The following is an 18,288-nucleotide window of genomic DNA, read 5'->3' on the forward strand; positions in this document are numbered from 1 at the left end:
TCTAAACAATACAAAATTGAGTACATGACGAAAAGGTTCTGTTGACAGTGCTCATAGGCAATTTTAACATGTCACTCCCCCTGGACTTCCTAGAAGGTTTAATACATCCAATGAATTATTCGATTGCTAAAATATTCATCATCAACCGACCTGAGAGTGTTACTAGAGAGAAAAGTATCTGAATGTCGAATTACAGATTGTCAAAGAGTGTATCAGCAAAAATAGAAGACATCTGAGCCTCAAAGCCAACAAACAAACAAACCAAACACAAATTCAACAAATCCATAGTCTATCACAAGACCGCGAAACTCCATATACCCGCTGACAAATACTCACCGCCGCTACCTAAGCAAGAAAGCCGATCGAGGCAATGCCCATTTGCTGACATGAGTCCCCATTACCGAGCTGAGCACTCGGTTATTGCCAACCCTGCCATATCCACGTGCTGAATGAGCAGTGAACATACCCGTTGCGCATACCCGAGTCTGTGGCATTGAAGATTACGATGAATTCAGCCCTAGGAATATGAAGCTTTTGTGAACGTCGTCTGCTGATAGAGTGGAAAGATGAAAATAGAGCGCGTAAAGGCGATGGGGCGTACGTTACTGACTACCTTTTGCTATGCTATGAGATGGGGCTGAATCTTGGCAATGAGGTTGCCACTTTGGAGATGGTAGGTCGGTGGGGTGGTAAGGTAAGTAAGTTTTGTTCATAAAGACGGCTCAGGCTTCTAGAATCTATTATTCAATACATCACAACATCCTTTCATTGTCATCTCCTAAGCCACTGCACATCTAAATCACAAGAGCAACAAGTTCAGAACCGAGTCTTCAACGTAGTCAGTTGCCAACAAGATGCCTCCAAAAACGAGTAAGAAATCAACTGCGAAAGCAGAGACGTCGCAAGAAGAGCCAGAAGAAAAGCAGACGATAGCTCAAGGAAAAGATCCGAAAAAGAATACAAAGGGAAAGCAAAAGACGGCGGAACCGGAACCGGAACCACAGCCCGAGCAGGAAGAGGGGAAAGAAGATGAAGATGGAGAAGACGATGATGATGAGCAAGATAACGACGAGGAGGATGACGACGAAGATGGGCAGGAGGAGGTTTGTTTGATTACTAGCTTAGACAGTAATTCTGAGAACTAACACTGCACAGGAGGGTGAAGAAGACGATGAAGGAGAGGATGAAGATAGTGAAAACAATGACGACGAGGACGATCAGGATGACGAAGATGACGAGGATGGTGATGAAAATAAAAACGACGATGAGGAAGAAGATGGCGAAAAGTCTGACGACGAAGAGGGAGACGCTGATGATGGAAAATCGGAAGCCGGTACTGACCAGGACGGTGATGAAGATGAAGATGAAGATGGAGAGGAAGAGACTGGCGACGAGGAGGAGGGCGAGGAAACAGAGGTATGCACACTAGACTCGGGAAATCGAAACCTTAGTACTGACTTTATAATACAGAATGAGGATGACGATGATGAAGAGAAGCAATACGGTTCTCAGGGCAATGAAATAGAGGACGATGATGAAGACGATGGGAAAAGTGAAGACGATAATAATAGTGAAGACGACGAAGATGGAGAGAACAACGATGAAGAAGAGGATGAAGACGGTGAAGAAGAAGACGGCGAGGAACAAGAAGACGACGACGATAAGGTGGAAGAAGAGGAGGATGAGGAGGACGAGAATGACGAAGATCAGATTAGAGATGGTTACGATGCTGAAGGCAATAGGTACGCAACTCTATCTCGAACAACCCGCTAAAAGCCATATTAACTGTAACAGGAAACCCGGTTGGAAAAATGGAAAACCACCCGCAGAGAAATCCAAACCAGCTCAAGTCGAGAAGCCAAAGAAAGACAAGTCAACCGCTACAGCAAAAGCAAAATCCAAAGAAAGAGGGGTTGAGGATGACGAGGACGTGAAGAAAGCTCCGGCGGCGGCTGGCAAATCAAAGACCACCAAACCAGTAGCCTCGAAGACCAAATCAGGAACATCTGTAGAAGAAAAAGACAAGAAGGTCGTAGCTAAGGCATCACCAAAAGAAGCGACTAAAACGAAAGCAACACCTGCGGCAAAAGCGAAGGCAAAAGCAGACCCCAAACCAGCGGCAAAAAAGGGGAAGGGAAAGGCTAAGCCATAAAAAAATGCGTAGAACGCTTCTATATGGCAATCTTTTGGTGTTGAGATGTCTTTGAAGACATTAATGTTGATTTGGGAGGGGGTGTGCAATGTCGTCAGCAAGATGTAGAAAGGAAGGAAAGGACCATGATTTCCGTGTATAGATTCCCTGGATTTGATAATTATAATTATAGTTTCAAAGAAACAAGATGCTAGATCAATGGCTCTTTCGAAGATTTGATACTTTCTCCCCAATTAAGCAGCAAGATCTTGCGATTCGCAGAGCGCCGCAGAGCATATGTGACAAATTCCAGATTGTGTTGGTCTCTTGAAACCTTTATATAGCCTGCTGTTTATGCGAATGTCCTTTATGGATGTCTTTTTTGTTGAAACTGGGGTCCGATAGAAGGCTCTTCTGGTTTGAATAAGGTGGAGGAGAACAGAGCATCGTGCCACTGCCTAATATGTGTCGTAAGTAATACGTAATAGTGATGATTTAAGGAGTTCTGTAGAGGAATATCGCATTAGCGATGGTGTGAGAGGTAGAGCGGGCGTTTGTATAGGGGGAAGTTTGTTAGCTGGATCGTGAACTAGCAGATTGGATGGGAGTATCAATGGAAGCTGATGGAAAACAGGCTGAAGTAGCCTATCTTGAATCTTTCCTGCGCTCTGAGGCGTTGCGCAGGGCCCTTCTAGTCCTACTCGAGGTTGTGGTTGTTCATTGAAGATGAAACGAAGCTCTTTGAAGTCTATGCAACGTGGATATCGGAACAGGGCAAGCCCCCGCCAAAAGTGGCAGTCGCCTCCCCATTTTCCTTATCTTACAAGCAACAATACAGAAAGAACAAAATTGATATTAATGCCACAAATATTAGAGTAATACTTCTGATTTTGTTTCTCTGTACCACGCGACGTTTTATATTGCGTTACTTTAATCAACTAAACGTCGAATATCGGACAGACCCACAAGAGCGGATGTTACCCCAGAAATCCAGTGATCAAGACCCTGAAATTTAGCGAGTTGAGGCTCAAAATCCAAACGTCCTGGCTCCCGCCGCACTCTCTTCCAAGCTCAAACATCATTGACGTCAAGAAGCCCAGTGATCGATCAACAAAATCCCAAAATGGACAATCTACCCAGCCGACCAAACTGCATGGACAATAATTTAGGCTAGGAAGATCCTGGGCGTATATCTGAAAAGCGAGTAGCGAGCCAACAATCGCATATGGATGTGAATGCGAATCTTCGAAAACCAGCACTACTGGAGAGCTATCCGACTCCGCTGCACCCTTTCCAAATTATCCACATACCAAGTAAGCGGATCTCTAAGCATATCTGTCTCGCGGTTCATGAAATCCCTCCTCTCAGAGGAGCGCGAGGTGGCCGCAAGCATTGCATCGTGATTTCAGCCTTGTTTTTCCTCCTCTGTGAGCGAATCATTCCCCCGCAATCTTCTGTTGCCCGCGAATTGGCATCGACTTGGCTCGAAACAGGAAAGTTACCGTCGAGCTGAGAGGCTCTTGCATGGTGGCTTTAATGTGCGACTCTCCCATGACAATCTACCCCGTGACATTTTTGAGCCGCAAAGTCGCTGAGAACCCTTCGATGGTGCTTCTGGATCGGCAGAGATCATGGAATATTCGCGAGAAGAGCGGTTAGAAAGCATTCTGTGTTGTGGAAGCTCCTCAAAGAACATCGCGGTGTTTCCAGCTAGGAGTTTTGCCAGGAGACAACACCACCAAATTGGCGAGTCCAACAGAATCACGACCCAAGTGATGTACTCCCGTACATCTGCAAGTCTCTCCTTTGTTCAAGGACAAGCTCGGACACTTCACGCTCGAGGGGGCTAGAACGCCTCCACATGTTCTATTTGTTCGATTGTACGAAAGACCCTAGGCCAAGGGGTGAAAAAGCAACCACACTGCAGCGGAGTATATCACAGCCATCCAAAAATACATGGGCACCATCCTTTGATACTACGAAGATCTCTTTGGACCATCTGGATGAATTTGGGGGCGGGATAGAGTTGTGCTACGCCGCTGTGTGAGAGCCTCTTCAGTCGCCTCCCTTCAGCTATCTTTCATCTTTTTTCTCTGTAAGATTTTGTCAAACGTTCGCATTTCTTCATGTGTTAAAAAAAAATTCTTTGTTGTACTGCCAGTATTTTGAAAAACAGTGGTCCAGCGTTGGAAAGATGGATTTGATCCAAGAGCCCGCGGTACATCGACGACCTGACCCGGAAGCGAGCTCTCGAAAGCACTTCGCGAAAACAAAATCACTTCACACTAGAGGACAGTTCGTACTGTTTCAACTCTATCTAAGCAAAATTTACACTTTGGCAACATCATTCCCAAAGCTAAGCTGGCTGTTACTCATCGCCTGGGTCATCAAAGGAGGACTAGGAACCTTTCTAGATAGAGAAAATAGCACAACATGCTTCAGCCGAGCAGATCAGTTTATCGGAAACGCACAGCAAGTATTTAATATGGTTACCTGGGTAAAGAGAGGAAGCTGTATTCGTGGCGATAACGACTTTGATTGTTACAACAACGTGCAATACATGCTTCAATCTGGGCTCAACGACCTACGAAAAGCTGAATACGCTGGCGCTGCCGGTGTTCTTGCTCTGCTCCCTACAATCGGCGCGTTACTTGGAGCACCGACAAACGAAATATGGCGTCTACTGACTCTCGTACCTTTTGGTGGAGTCATTGCTATGTTTCTTTCCTTTGGTGGAGCGATTCTTCCTGTTCGTGTTCAAGACTACGAAATGGATTTCTCGAAGCGGAGACAAGGCAGGACGACCACTATTGGAGACATTGATGACAGTTCTGGGGAAGAACATATGGATTACGATGCAAACGATGTCAAAGACAATAAGGAGCAGAAGAAGATAAGACTTGAAAGGATCGTTCGCAAAAGGTTACAGCAGCACGAAAGTCAACGCATCCCACTTCAGTATATCTCGTTCGGTCTCTTGGGTATGATCGCTTTTCTTTTCGCCGCGCAAGTAGCTATGGCAATCGTAGAGCAGGGTGCCATTGTATCTTGGTGGTGTGATTCAATCTGGTGGATGCATCTCTGGTTTTTCATGGGTAAGTCCATCCTACCCAACCTCTCATTAACACGACTAAATTTTCCTAGTCACTGCGACAGCAATCGCAGACAATTACGTTCAGATGCCGTTCAAACACCAATGGAAACTGTTCATCTCCGACATCCCATACGAAGTCTCCGTCTCGGGCGGCGACAACATCACGGATTGGCATCATGGTGGTAACAGCGTCGGTGTCGCCTTACGCCAACTCTATACCCTCAAGACCGGACAACTATCTCTCTTCGGTTCTCATGCGCGTGCTAAACCGCGCAACTCCTTTATCGTGATGATATCAGTGCCGCAAGATAGCGCTGCCGGTTTGAATTCCTTCCTCAAAGCCCTCAGCAAGGTCTGCAGTATCGGGGTCTTTGCTGTTGGAACCGCGCTGTTTGCTTCATCTCAATTCTTGAGCTTATTGATGGCATGTATGGCTATCACTGTAATCCTCTGCGCAGCGGTCTTCGGGCGGACGATTGCGGGCTGGATCATTATGGGCATTGAACAAAGTGAGCCGATGGTACATTACATCGCTAGCAATACCGAGGAAGCAACAGATGTAATCAAACGTCTTTTATCGATTGACACGACTATGGATCTCGAACCAGGCGTACTCGCCCGCGTTCAGTCGTCCACCACGGGGCTGGATAAAATGATGAACAATACCCACATGCGACAATACCACACCGCATCCCCCAGCGACCAAACCACTGACTTCGAAGCCATAAATCTCGATGCCTCCCGCCATCCTAGCATGGCCCAAAACATCTACAGCAGAGATGCTAAACCACTGTCAGCACAAGCAGACCACATATCTCAGATCTCCACGCGCTCCCAAGGCCTGCAAGACGCAAAGATGCAATCAGACCCTCTCTTCAGCCCTAGTGCCGTCGCTAATCCTTTGTACTTGCGCAAACCGCAGGTCGAGATTGAAGGTCATATATTCGTGGATCGACAGAGGGTTTGGCGACGGAGTGTGCTTCCGTTGATGATTCTGGGGATTATGGCACGGCCGTTTGATCTGGGGAGGTTTTATCGGAAACATAGGTAGATGCGAAGCGAGAGAATGGAGTAGGGTTAATGGATGGAATGGGAGGGGAAGAGATATGGAAAAGGGTAATGGGTATATACGACATTTGGAACATGGAGTTCTTTATAATTTAGCGATGAGGCGTCTCTTATCAATGAAAGCATCACGATACAAGTCTATCCAGACACAGATTTACTATTCAACTTTATGTGTTCAATTCCCATTGGAACGCGACATTTCTCCATATTTCTCGAAACCACATAAATCAATTCGAACATCAATGGGTGTTCTACTGTCAGTCTTGAACAAAAGCGACGCCTCGGCTCTTCATCACTAATCAAAAATCCCTGTGTGTTCTCAACTTTACCTACCAGCCGTTCCAACGGCATGTCTCAAACAATACTACAATTCTCTACTCTCGCTTCCCCGGTGTTAGGGTGAATGTACTTGATTATTAGATTGACATGGCCACACGCGATCCTTGGACTTTCTCACAAGGAGATCGTGCTAAACATATTTAATCGTACATCTTACAACAAATTTCCATTTCCAAGACGTCGCTACGGTTTCGTTTCCCTGTTTACGGGCTATGAGATTCGTGCGTATAAATTTCGATATCACTTTCTGTAAACATCTTGTCCGGTAAAACACCTCACGTCATTCAATATTGCCTCCTAGATGCTCCAGCGGTCCTCCAGGGTTTATTCGAGCTTGGATTGTCCAAAATATGTCTGATCAGAGGCCATTCTCATCCACTTCATCAACACCAGGTACTTTATCGACACCAGGCACTTTCGTGCCTTTGTGTTGCAAGTTCTCTAGGAGTGGTAGGCTTGCGTTGTTGCTGTTTTTGAAACATTTATATCTCTAAATTCGACGCTTTACCAAATCAGTGTTAATAGATTGGACAACTAATCAATTAACATAAATCTGGTTTCCACAATTGTCTTTATAGAATATCAACACCTCACCTCCTTCATCAGCCAAATAAACGAGTGCATAACGACCCCTATTCCAAAAAGTATATCCATGCTTGGCAAACCTAAATTCCCCGCCTACCCTCCCCTACCACAAACTCAACACAACTTTGACTTTCTAAAATTGTGTCAAATAAAGAACCTTCATAATCAGATGAGAGAGATAGAGGGTGAGCAGCACATGTGACCGGGGGCTTCCCCAGTTCTTTGGGTTCAGCCGCGAACCGGCAAATATGTACAGAGCGAGGGCCCAAATGAAAAAATATACTCAGGCACGGAAACTTTAAAGTGCGAGTCCGAAAAGGGGGGGAAACGGAGTAATGTAATAAATGAAAACACATGTCCATCTCTTCACAAAAAATTTCACTTTGTCAACTCTTTCTCCCTTCTTGTACATACTTCCCTGCCCCTCAAGATGCTATTCCCAGCCCTCATCCTCCCCCTCCTCCCCCTCGCCCTCGCGCAAAAATGCCCCATCCAATTCGACGGCCGCGTAGCGAACCGCTTACCACTAGAAGCGTTCGACACGAACGCGAGTCCATATAACCCTTCCTACGTTTTAGGTTCAAGTACGACCTAAACCCCCCGAGATCAAAGGTGGATCATTAATAAGATATCCAGATCAAAAATGGAGTTCCGTGCTCAAATTCCCAAGCGTGAATGCGTCGCTGTTTGATGCGAATGTTTCCAAGGCTGTTGAAGTGACTGTGAAGTAAGCATCTGCCCCAGAAGTGCTCTAGACGAGGAGGACAAAGGGCATACAAGCTAAGATGACATTAACAGCGACCAATCCATCTTCGCCCCCTCCGCCGATAACGTGCAAAAAGGCTTCCGCCGCGCCGAACTCCTTCCCGTCTCCGTAACCGGCACAGACGCCTCGACGACCGGCCAAAAAACCATTCATTTCTCCGTCCAAAAAGACGCCGCGAGACCACTGAACAGCAGTCATGAGTACCAGCTCTTCTTCCTCGAAAGCAACGATTACAGCACGAATCAGGTGACGTTGAAATATGGCACGATCATTGGGGGAAAGAAGAAGGAGGCGGATATGTTGACGGTGACTGGGAATGTGAATGCGAATCCGGTCAAGACGGTTTTTGAGACGAGGTTTACGCCCGGAGTGTGGCATAATTTTGGGATTGTGTTGGATTTTTCTGCTGGGTGAGTGAAGAAGTTTTTGGTTCAGGGAGGAGGAAGAGGAGTTGTTGAGATGATGAGAATAAAGCTAACGAGAAGCAGAACTACGCAAGTTTACTACTCCACGAACCAGGCACCGCTTGCATCGACCGGTAAGGCAGTCACAAATAGTGTGAGTGGTCAGGGCCAGTATCATTTCGGGATCTTGAAGAAACCTATTGGCGGTGGTTCGGATCTTCCTCACAGTGGATATCAACCAAGTAAGATTAATGAGGGTGTGATATTTGGAGGTATCTTTGCGGAGGATAGCAAGAATGGTTGTGTGAGCTTGCAGAAGTAGGAAAGTATGTCCTATATCGGAATGCTTTGGTTCTATCGTGTATCATAAAAGCTTATTAAGTTTGAGTTGTCATCATGACCACCACAGTGACTGGAATCGACCTGCTACGTGCCAGATGTGTCTGAAGTGAGTTAAGCTTTTATGAAAAGCAGACTGAGCTGAGCACATTGATATGAAACCATTTCTTCTTTCACAATAGAAAGATCTGTCGGGCGCTTCGTACAACATGTGAGAATTGGTGACATAAAGACAAATGAACTTCGACAAAGGTCAGGACTGTGAAGCAAAAGCGAAGGATTGTCAAATGGTATATCTGACCAATCCCCATGAAAGCAGGCCTGCGACTACGTGGCTTCCAGCTGTCCAGCACAGCGGCCAGAGAGGCGCGGACAGCTTCATATAAACGGCAGTCTGATAAAATCCCAAGATTATGAGTGCATCAAGAGCGTCAGAGGAGACGACTTGATAGTCAGAGCAAAGTAACTTGGCGGTTGTAAAAGTTTGAAATATGACCCACAAGCATGGTATCGAGGACAGTGAATTCAAAGGTAGGAGTGCAAGAAGGATATCGCAGGAAAATTGCATTGCTTTGGGCATTATACATGTCGTCATTTTAAGAAGCACAGTGTTATATCTCACCGTAACACCAACAAAGAGGAAAATTAAACAGCAGTTAATTATGACGATAATAGTGCCTAACGAAACATTTATTGGTCAAACGTGAATTCGGCCCCGGAACTAATAGTGCAGGAAGAGAAGATGATCACTGGATCTTCCATATCTTCTCTCTAAGTAGAAGATGATGTCTGGCGACACCAAAGTATGTTGTCCCTGATATCCATTAAAAATGATAAGCAGCAGTTCGAAAATAGGCCGAGAAAACACGTCCCCCATATTGTAGAAGCGTTAATTGAATGGGAAATGAAACAACAATAGAAGATCAGTTCCAACAAAAGACCCCCAAACAACTTATACTGAGGCATGTGCAGTATCTGAGAAAAGAAAAGTTTCAAAGGTGGCCAACTCCACGATAAAAGGCTGGAGAAGTGGTCGTGCTAGAAATATTGGGGGAAGTTGGCGTCTAGATGCTACCAAGAACAACAGTTTCCAAGAGCTCTAGAACACCCACAGGATAAAACCCGTTGCGAACGTGGAAAAATTGCAGAGGCAAACCCCACTTGGGGCTGTTAGAGACCTTTGGGGGTTTGTTTGACCTAACCTGCCAAGTGATAAACAACTTGACGTCTGTGTACTGTTGAGGTATGACAGGGTACATGTCCGCCTGAGTCAACCTTCTAGATTCGTACAATGATTTCCGGAAGAGGACCCGATATGCTGACTTCCATGCCCATATCAATCATGGAATTGGGCCTTGGTGTAATGCGGAAGGAGCATTTCGGAGCGACTCCCAGGTTCTTGATAACGCCGGATCGAGGATTCGCTTCCATATGGCCATAAAGAGAATTCGATCTGCAATATCACAATGCGTGAGCTACCACTCGCCATAGAACCCTCAACGGCGTTTGACGGCGATTGCTAAAAAGTATCAAGTACGATGGTGGAAAGAAACAAAACGAAGTAAACTAGCTTCCCCTCGAACCAATTCCTAGTGCGTCGTCTGTGTTGAAATCTGGAGGAAGAGGAGAGGTGGATTCTATGGTGCCCTCGAAATTTTCGCACCGTGATAAGATGTTGCAATGTGGATGTTTTGAGACGGGTGACGCGCACTCGCGCTTGCACGTTTCAACCAAAAATCTTGGCCTTTCTCTCCGACAAATATTCGTGAGGCTCGGGTGGTCACCATGAAATAGCCTTTCTGGCCGACTGTCGTTGATCTGTGCGAGGTGAGCGGCAATCCGTGCGAGAGTGGCGTTTTGGAATGGTTCATGAGCTTGGCGGCAGTGGTTCCAGACAGGTGGGTCAAGTCCGCTGAGGCTCAAGTTACAAATTTCAAGCAGATAACAAAATTTTTGCATCTGTCTGGAGGATGGCATTCGTGGCTCAGGATCGTAGATATGTAGTCTGACAGTAGTCATACAGCAAGCGCATCCTCCATGAAGCGAGAGAGCACCGACTCGGTTATCACAAGTAGTACTGTCCTGTACCCAGGGTATTCGAAATCAGAGCAGTCAACAACATGTGAAAATATTTTCAAGATGGTGGCTTGCTTGATCTCAGATCCAGCAGCACAACTCAGAGGCAAGAGATCTCGTTATCTCCAATGAAACCGTAAGGGGGTGGTTGTCGGTACTTGAGGGCCCCCAAGACTCGCTAGGCACGTTGTTCTGGAATGCCCCGACCTAGCGCCGCGAATCAGCAGGGTCTGAACGAGGGCCTCCCTAGGCACTGAGGCTCCTCCCGTGAGGTTTGAGCGACTGAATAATCCACAACCACGATGCATTTCTTAGCGAACATCATCTTTCAAAACGTCCATCTGGATCCAACACCCATTCATGAAGCTCTGCCCAGCCTTGTGCCCAGCCTCGTCAACGGCTTATCAAAGCGTTTGCTCGAGTCGGGCCAAGCTCTGGGCACGCAGCAGATCCACGATCCCCCTATTCATCGCGACTATTTTGGTTACGAAGCGAGCCTGTCGTAGTAATTCCAGTTACTGGTGATCTTGGCGGTTCTCCTCGCCAATAGGAATCTCTTCTCTGCGTCTGTGTTGTCCATCAAAAACTGTTATCGCTCGGCATCTAGGTTTGGTGACCCACTGGGACTTCAACTCGTCGAGCTATTGTTTGTATAATGACTTGGCTGTAATGTATTCGTATGTGAGCTCCACCAGACCACCCTGGCACGGTCAACTCTTCGTTGAGATGTGTTTGGGCGTGGTTTGACCGTTTGTGTGGGCAGCTAAGTACTGAGGATGGTCCATATTGAAGGTGAAGCGGTATTCCCTTCATGTTAAAGTCGAGACCAGTACTCTTTTAGCTTCTCCCCATAATATTGTTTCCTTTTCTTCTTTTCTTCCCTTTCTTTCTTTCCTTAACGACTTCGTTTTCAATGGCTAATCTGGCTGGGCCGATTGACATCGAAGACTACGTTCGACACAAAAAAGAGGTGCTTTACGACGATAGAAGAGAGTCCCGCATACGAAGAAGCATCGAAGCCACCCTTCAATACTTCAACCAACGCTCGTTAGATCCGTTTGACGACAGCAGGACTGTAACTCCGGGTCTCGAGGACAGAAAAAACGTCTCACGCTTTTCGAAATACTCCGAGTTCACTTCTAACAACATGGCTTTTCCTCCGGCATCGCCTCGAGGGCCTGTACCTGTGGGATTGCCACAATATAATCTAAATGGTTTGGGAAGGGATCTGACGGGAAGAACAATGGCGAACGAGAAAGGGGCCCAATATGCAACATATGACCTTGACTCAGACAAGAAGATCGATCTGGAAAAGAGTTACGAGGCGAACGGCCACGGCGGACAACACCACGGCAATCACGACCACCACGATGTCGACAAGGAGAAATATGAGGCCAACGTCCCCCAACTTCAAGGCTACAAGAAGCGACTAAAGCATTTTACCTTTGCTTGGTATGCTTGGACGATGGCGACTGGTGGTGTTGCCTTTACTCTATCAGTAATTCCCTTTCGTTTCGAGGGACTTACTGGTCTCGGTACCGCTATGTTCATCTTCAATATCATCTTCTTTCTATTCAACACAATCGCCATCTCTGCACGATTCATGATGTTTCCGGGCACATTGAAACATGCATTCAGTAACCCTCACGAAGGATTCTTCTCCGCCACATTCCTCTTGACCGTTGCGACTATGATTACCAACACAACTGCATACGGTATTCCCAACAGCGGCCCTTGGCTTATTGATGCCCTTCGAATTGCTTTCTGGGTCTATCTCATCGTCACTTCCGTTTTCGCTGTCGTCTATTACCATGTCTTGTTCACGGTTAAAGCCTTGGTCATTACGAACGTTCTGCCAGGATGGATTCTGCCAATTTTCCCGGCAATGCTTGTCGGGACACTAGCATCAGCGATCGCCAAAACTCAACCACCAGCACATGCTTTCCCAATGCTTGTAGCAGGTCTGTCATACCAAGGCCTTGGAATGATGCTTGCGCTTATGATGTATCCCATCTACTTTGGACGTTTGATGACTTCGGGTCTACCAGCAGACCAGTCTCGACCTGCCATGTTCATCGCAGTTGGTCCACCGGCTTTCACTGCGCTCGCATTGATCGGAATGGCACAAGATATGATTGAGGCAAAAATCGTTCCAGACTTCATCAGTCTACCCGGAATTCAAAACAAAGCAATGATCACTGATCAACTCCAAATCCTGGCTCTTCTTGCAGCAATTGGCCTTTGGGTATTTGCTGCTTGGTGCTTCGGTATTGCTATTTTCGCCATGTTCGAGGGCATTCATCGAAATGACTTCCATTTGAACTGGTATGCTAAGGTCTTCCCCAACGTCGGTTTCACCATTGCCACCATCCAAATCGGCACACGACTAGACAGCACTCCTATCCAAATGGTCGGCACTGGAATGGCGTCAATCTTGTTCTTCGCATGGTTAATTGTCTTCTTCTGCCACATCAAGGCAATCAAGAACCGCATGATCGCATGGCCGGGCAAAGACGAGGATGCTCACTAGTTGACCATGGTTCGAGGCATCACAGCTGGATTGAAATGATAAGGCTCCATGATGGGCTGTCCAGGAAACAAAAACGGCGGCGCCGGCGACAGACTACCCACGACACTCTTTTCATATTTTCATACTATCCTTAACCCCAAGATATACTATAGAAGCAGTGGTCTTATCTCATTTGTGTTTTCTTCTCCGGTGATGTTCGTTCCTTGAGAGCATATATATTTGCGAGGTCTGAGGATCCTGACGATCGTATCGGGAGCATTCTGGGAACCGTCTCGTCGAGGCTGCAAGCCGATGTATCAACAGAAGACGATGATAGCGGTGCTTTCATTCATGTATATATACCTGGCGTTACGGAAGGAAATAGAAGCGAAGCCGCACTGGATTTCGAACAAACAAGGACGAGATGATACCACTATCCACCCATAGATTAATAAACATAGACTAATAGACTTCAAATGAAGTTGAAATACCTTGTCAACAACATTTTATGGTTTGATTTTCATGGTGTGAAGGTTGCTGGAGGTAGCTTCTTGTTGTTTTGATGACCAGCTGCAATCATCGGCCTTCCATTTGTTGCATCAACATCAACCCAACTTGTCTTCTAGATTCTTGTAACTCAGGGATCTGTAGGTTAGAAAGCCAGCTGATCTTAGCACAAAGCTATCAAAGATACTCGAAGACGTACAATTTACTCGGACGAAATTTGATAATTGTTGTTGTTGAGGAGTCGCGCGATGATTGTGAGGCGACAAACACGTGATACTTTTTCGTTCCAAAACTCGTGACTTAAACAAACCCGGCCCCGAGCTAGCGTTCCACATGTTGTGTGAACCCTGACTTTCCCCGCGATACTTTTCGTTCCACACCATGGAACAATTGCTTCACGCTGTACCACTTTGTGTAGCAGCTCAATCTATCGAGTCCTTGGCTTAGTTGAGCCTCAGACTCTCATCTCGAATTCAATTCATACGATTCCGAACTCGTTTCTCTTCGCAGACCACGAATCTCTCGTTTCAAAAGACCCCAACCGTGATATGTTGGTCATTGCTCAGCAGTTTTGCCAAGATCGGTATTCTAGCACTGGATTGAGAGTTTTGGTGGTATTGCGGCGTCGATTGTTTTCCTGCGACGCAGTCAGCGCTCGTGTTGCGCCCTTTCATTTCTGCTCGTTCCTGATATTTGCTGCAGTTTGCATTGATGTCCATGAGGCAACAGCGGCGGACACTCGTATGCTTTATGTTTTCAGAGATTCAATCACAATCCATGGCACCAACCGACCGAGCTCAGCAAGCTCTTGGCCAAAGGGCAAAATGTCGCGCTTCAACCCTACCGTTGCACGCTGCCCTTGACACCAGTCCATTTCCCCAGCTCCTTTGCGCCATCGTACAATCATGCAGCATCAGCAAATTGGTGATTGGTGCTGCCGGTGCAATACGAAATCTTCTGTTTGCAAATAACACTTGTGGTTGGTGCAGACCTTCGGGAGGCGTTGAAGTGGAGATGGTTATCACCTCTATTTTCAGCCTTCTGGTCTTGGATGTTGAGTCGTGGATTTGGCGCGTTGTGACAGGCTGAGAGCTCGAAGAACAACCAAAGAATAACAGCGCCCCTCTGTACCTCGCCTTTCTTGATGCAAAGGATCAGGGGCTGTTCCAGATTGTAAAGGTGGATCGAGTGCGCTCAGCTCACTCGTCACATTGTACGGTTATCCATCATCTTGACCTCTTGGTGTTCCTTGCATCTCACGTTAAGTTGAGCTGACACCTCGATCGTCTGCCTGAGCCGGATTCTCCTGAATCTCTTATTCTTTATTCACCATCCTCCCTCGTTCGTCCTACTCCTTACGCGAGATTCACTGTTGAGTGCTGTAGTTTGGAATCGGTCTTTACTGTGTTATCTATCACGGCCGTGCGGAGCACATCTTATCATCTCAACAACATAGGATATTCAACATCAATCCGACAAGATGCGTCTTGCAAAGCCAGCCCAGTTCGCGGCATTTGGGGGTGCTGCCGTGTTCCTCATCCTTTTATTCTCGCAGATTTCATCGAATCAGCCAATTAGTGAACTACCAAATCGCATGGGAACCGCTGCGGCTTTATTTAGAGAGCGAATCTCCGGATCGTTGGGCAGAGGGAACATCAAGTCGATGATGGAGACCAGCGAGAAGCTGTGGTTGAAGACTGTCGACCAGAGACATGAGTATCGTCAAAGATTTCCAAACATGGATTTGTATGTATATATCTTTGAGCAAGCGGAGTCTCGTTCGAGGTATGGCAAGCTAACTTTCGCAGTTTCCCCGCTCGTGATGTTCATACTTACTTCACGTACCTTGCTTCTATTTGGGATTTGATTCCAGCTAGGTATGTCAATCCTCATTGCATGTGCAGAGTCTTCGGATGTCCGTATAAACAGAAAGAGCTGACGAGATGTAGTTACAATTGTCCTTGGGAGGTTGAGCGCATCGGGCGCATGGGTGATGGAGGAAAGTGGGTCTGCGGTATGAGCAGATATGAGAAGAACAAGAAGCCATGCATCATCTACTCATTCGGTGTTCAAAATGAATCTACATGGGGTATGTAACTTCTATCTCCCAATGTTCGTTCGCTAACAATGGATCGTAGAACAAGAAATGCTGGAACGTACCAACTGCGAAGTCTGGGGATATGATTTCTCAGTGGACAACTTCGGACCTCAAATCCTAGATAAAGAAAGACCACGAACTCACTTTCTCAAAGCCGCCATTGGCTCCGAGACAGATACCACCAAGAGCCCACCCTCCTACACCATCCAAGATCTGATGGCAAAGAACGGCCACGACTACATCGATATCCTCAAAGTCGATATCGAGTACGCGGAATTCAATGCTTTGTCAGCTCTAAACTCGTACACCCAGAAGCAACAAATCCAAATGCCCATCGGTCAAGTCTTGATTGAGATCCATCTGATGGTCGGGCAGGGTCTAACGGCTCCTGTGTTCCTGGACTGGTGGGAGAGTCTAGAGTACAGAGGATTCAGATCCGCATGGACGGAACCTAATCTGTTGGTCGTCACTCTCGGTCTGGAAGGTCGTATGCCTGCATACGCTGAGGTACGTTTTACTCCCTGTTTTCCTATCCAACTCTATACTGACAAGAATTCAGTACACCTGGGTCAATGTCCAAGACCCCAAAAACATCCTCTGGAAATGAGGAACCCACATCCCATCCCTCCAACGAAGCGCTCGTGGAACACGAAAAAACATGAAATTACTTGCTATACTAGTCGGGCAATGGCGTTGGATATCTTTGAGTCTGTAACATTAGGATAATGGATTGGGCAGCGCTGGATCAATTTTGTACTTTTCTTGAGAATGAAGAAAACGGCGACGATTATGGATTTGGGATAATTTCTGTTACCATCAATATGATTTTTGTATCTCGCTCATGCTTCACAATTTCCTTTTTCTGAGATGATACTTATGACCACGTCGTTTGATCCCCATGCCCATTCCGGCCGGTACTTGCACACCCGTTTCTAGCTTCTGTGGTCCGGGTCCCGCAACTCCATGACGATCAAGCAACTCCGGCGCTGGATCTTTGAATACAGTACCACTGGCTTATTTCCGTGTCGCCAGGCACCTTCGTACATGATTTGGCGAGATTTCAGGACGCGGGTTTGACCCAGATGTTTTCAGGACCTACCTCGAATCTAACTACAGTATCAAACTCGAGGATTTGATGTTTTTGGAGTCAACCGCGTGCAATCGTACACCCTCCTCCTCGTACATCACCACTCCCCAATCCAGCACCAGCACCCACGGAGCCCTACCGCCCATCCATCGCCACGTTTTCGCACGGTATCCGGCCCGAATCGACTGCCGTCCAACCCCGGGGATAGACGGGGCGTAAAGGCTGTCCTGGTAATCATGCTTATGAATTCACAGTCATCCTCCCATTTCCTCTGCTTTTTTCAGAGGTGAGGGTTTAAAGATAGAAGAGCCAGACGATGTGCATACCGGGCCGATACAACTTGTGTTGCGGTGTCCTCGATGAGACAGGATAGGTACAAGGAAGGGTATGTTTGCGGGTCAAGGAAAAGGTATTGCGGGGAAAGAAAGGCACTCACGTGTGATACTCAGGTACAGGTCAATTTAAATAAATTAATATATTTTCCTGCGCGATCTGGAAGTGCCAAAGTGTTGTGAGGAACACGTTTTGTGATCCCTGCGTAAGCGCTTTAAGACGTGGTAGCGAAATTTAGCTGGAGCGGAAAACACCTGGGCGGGCATAGTAAGTTTGGGAGTGGCTTTTTGTTAGTATGGTTAGGGCTGGTTTGAAGCTTGAAGTTGTAGATTAATAATCTTGAGGAAGAAGGACTTGGTGATAAAGCGGTCTGTTAAGATTCAGGGTGATCTCCGTGGGTTTGAAAATACGACCGATCACCCCCTTTTCGGCAGGCACTCAGCTGTGGGGATAGATCGGTTCGGAGCCGCGAGAATGGGAACTTGATCAACGCTCGTTGATGGCGCGAACGAGAGTTAGGATTTAGAGCAGGCTCCGATCTGCTTTTCCCACTGGCGCGCCAATGAGGACGGTGGTGAGAGTGACTTGCCTTTCCCGTAAGCCAGGTTACAGTACGTAGTATGGAGTTGGTTGCTTCGTGTGTCCGAATATGTACTATCCATCTGACTTTGTCAAGTATCGATTCTGTGTTTTTGCCTGCCTTGAATAATGGGGGGACAGGTTCATGCCGCCACAGTTGAGTCCGGGGTAGAAGTTTCTCTGTCAGAAAGACCCGCTCTGTAGCGTCAAGATGACTTTCTCTGCGTGTCCAGATGAGAGGGTGAAGGGCCAGAACTATGTCGCTTTGAGAGTTAAATGCGAATTGCTCCACCATATCCTTCTGCTCGTCCTGTCACAGATCTTGAACAGCGGCAAGGGCCGACCTGATAGATTAAAAATGTGCTTTGCAGCG

At 46.8% G+C, this 18,288-nt stretch overlaps 6 protein-coding genes across 6 annotated transcripts; all 6 read left to right on the forward strand.

Moving 5' to 3' along the window:
- Positions 1–854: 854 nt before the first annotated feature.
- GLAREA_06415 (uncharacterized protein) lies at positions 855–2,152 on the forward strand (the record flags this gene model as incomplete). The annotated part of the gene is made up of 4 exons (XM_008081828.1): positions 855–1,103; positions 1,156–1,416; positions 1,471–1,742; positions 1,795–2,152. 4 exons carry the CDS (start codon positions 855–857, stop codon positions 2,150–2,152), a joined length of 1,140 nt encoding a protein of 379 aa, XP_008080019.1.
- Positions 2,153–4,325: 2,173 nt separating this feature from the next.
- Positions 4,326–6,276, forward strand: GLAREA_06416 (uncharacterized protein; the record flags this gene model as incomplete). Its single annotated transcript, XM_008081829.1, has 2 exons — positions 4,326–5,226; positions 5,276–6,276. 2 exons carry the CDS (start codon positions 4,326–4,328, stop codon positions 6,274–6,276), a joined length of 1,902 nt encoding a protein of 633 aa, XP_008080020.1.
- Positions 6,277–7,647: 1,371 nt separating this feature from the next.
- On the forward strand, positions 7,648–8,709 carry GLAREA_06417 (uncharacterized protein; the record flags this gene model as incomplete). Its single annotated transcript, XM_008081830.1, has 4 exons — positions 7,648–7,801; positions 7,854–7,944; positions 8,016–8,393; positions 8,472–8,709. 4 exons carry the CDS (start codon positions 7,648–7,650, stop codon positions 8,707–8,709), a joined length of 861 nt encoding a protein of 286 aa, XP_008080021.1.
- Positions 8,710–11,715: 3,006 nt separating this feature from the next.
- GLAREA_06418 (uncharacterized protein) lies at positions 11,716–13,332 on the forward strand (the record flags this gene model as incomplete). Its single annotated transcript, XM_008081831.1, has 1 exon — positions 11,716–13,332. One exon carries the CDS (start codon positions 11,716–11,718, stop codon positions 13,330–13,332), a length of 1,617 nt encoding a protein of 538 aa, XP_008080022.1.
- A 1,263-nt stretch (positions 13,333–14,595) lies between these two features.
- On the forward strand, positions 14,596–14,907 carry GLAREA_06419 (uncharacterized protein; the record flags this gene model as incomplete). The annotated part of the gene is made up of 1 exon (XM_008081832.1): positions 14,596–14,907. The coding sequence occupies one exon, from the start codon at positions 14,596–14,598 to the stop codon at positions 14,905–14,907; it is 312 nt and encodes a 103-aa protein (XP_008080023.1).
- A 391-nt stretch (positions 14,908–15,298) lies between these two features.
- On the forward strand, positions 15,299–16,523 carry GLAREA_06420 (uncharacterized protein; the record flags this gene model as incomplete). The annotated part of the gene is made up of 5 exons (XM_008081833.1): positions 15,299–15,564; positions 15,627–15,695; positions 15,768–15,907; positions 15,957–16,423; positions 16,476–16,523. 5 exons carry the CDS (start codon positions 15,299–15,301, stop codon positions 16,521–16,523), a joined length of 990 nt encoding a protein of 329 aa, XP_008080024.1.
- Between the last annotated feature and the right edge of the window lie 1,765 nt (positions 16,524–18,288).

Source organism: Glarea lozoyensis (assembly GCF_000409485.1).
Source record: "Glarea lozoyensis ATCC 20868 chromosome Unknown GLAREA15, whole genome shotgun sequence".
In the NCBI taxonomy this organism is placed as follows: Eukaryota; Fungi; Ascomycota; class Leotiomycetes; order Helotiales; family Helotiaceae; genus Glarea; species Glarea lozoyensis.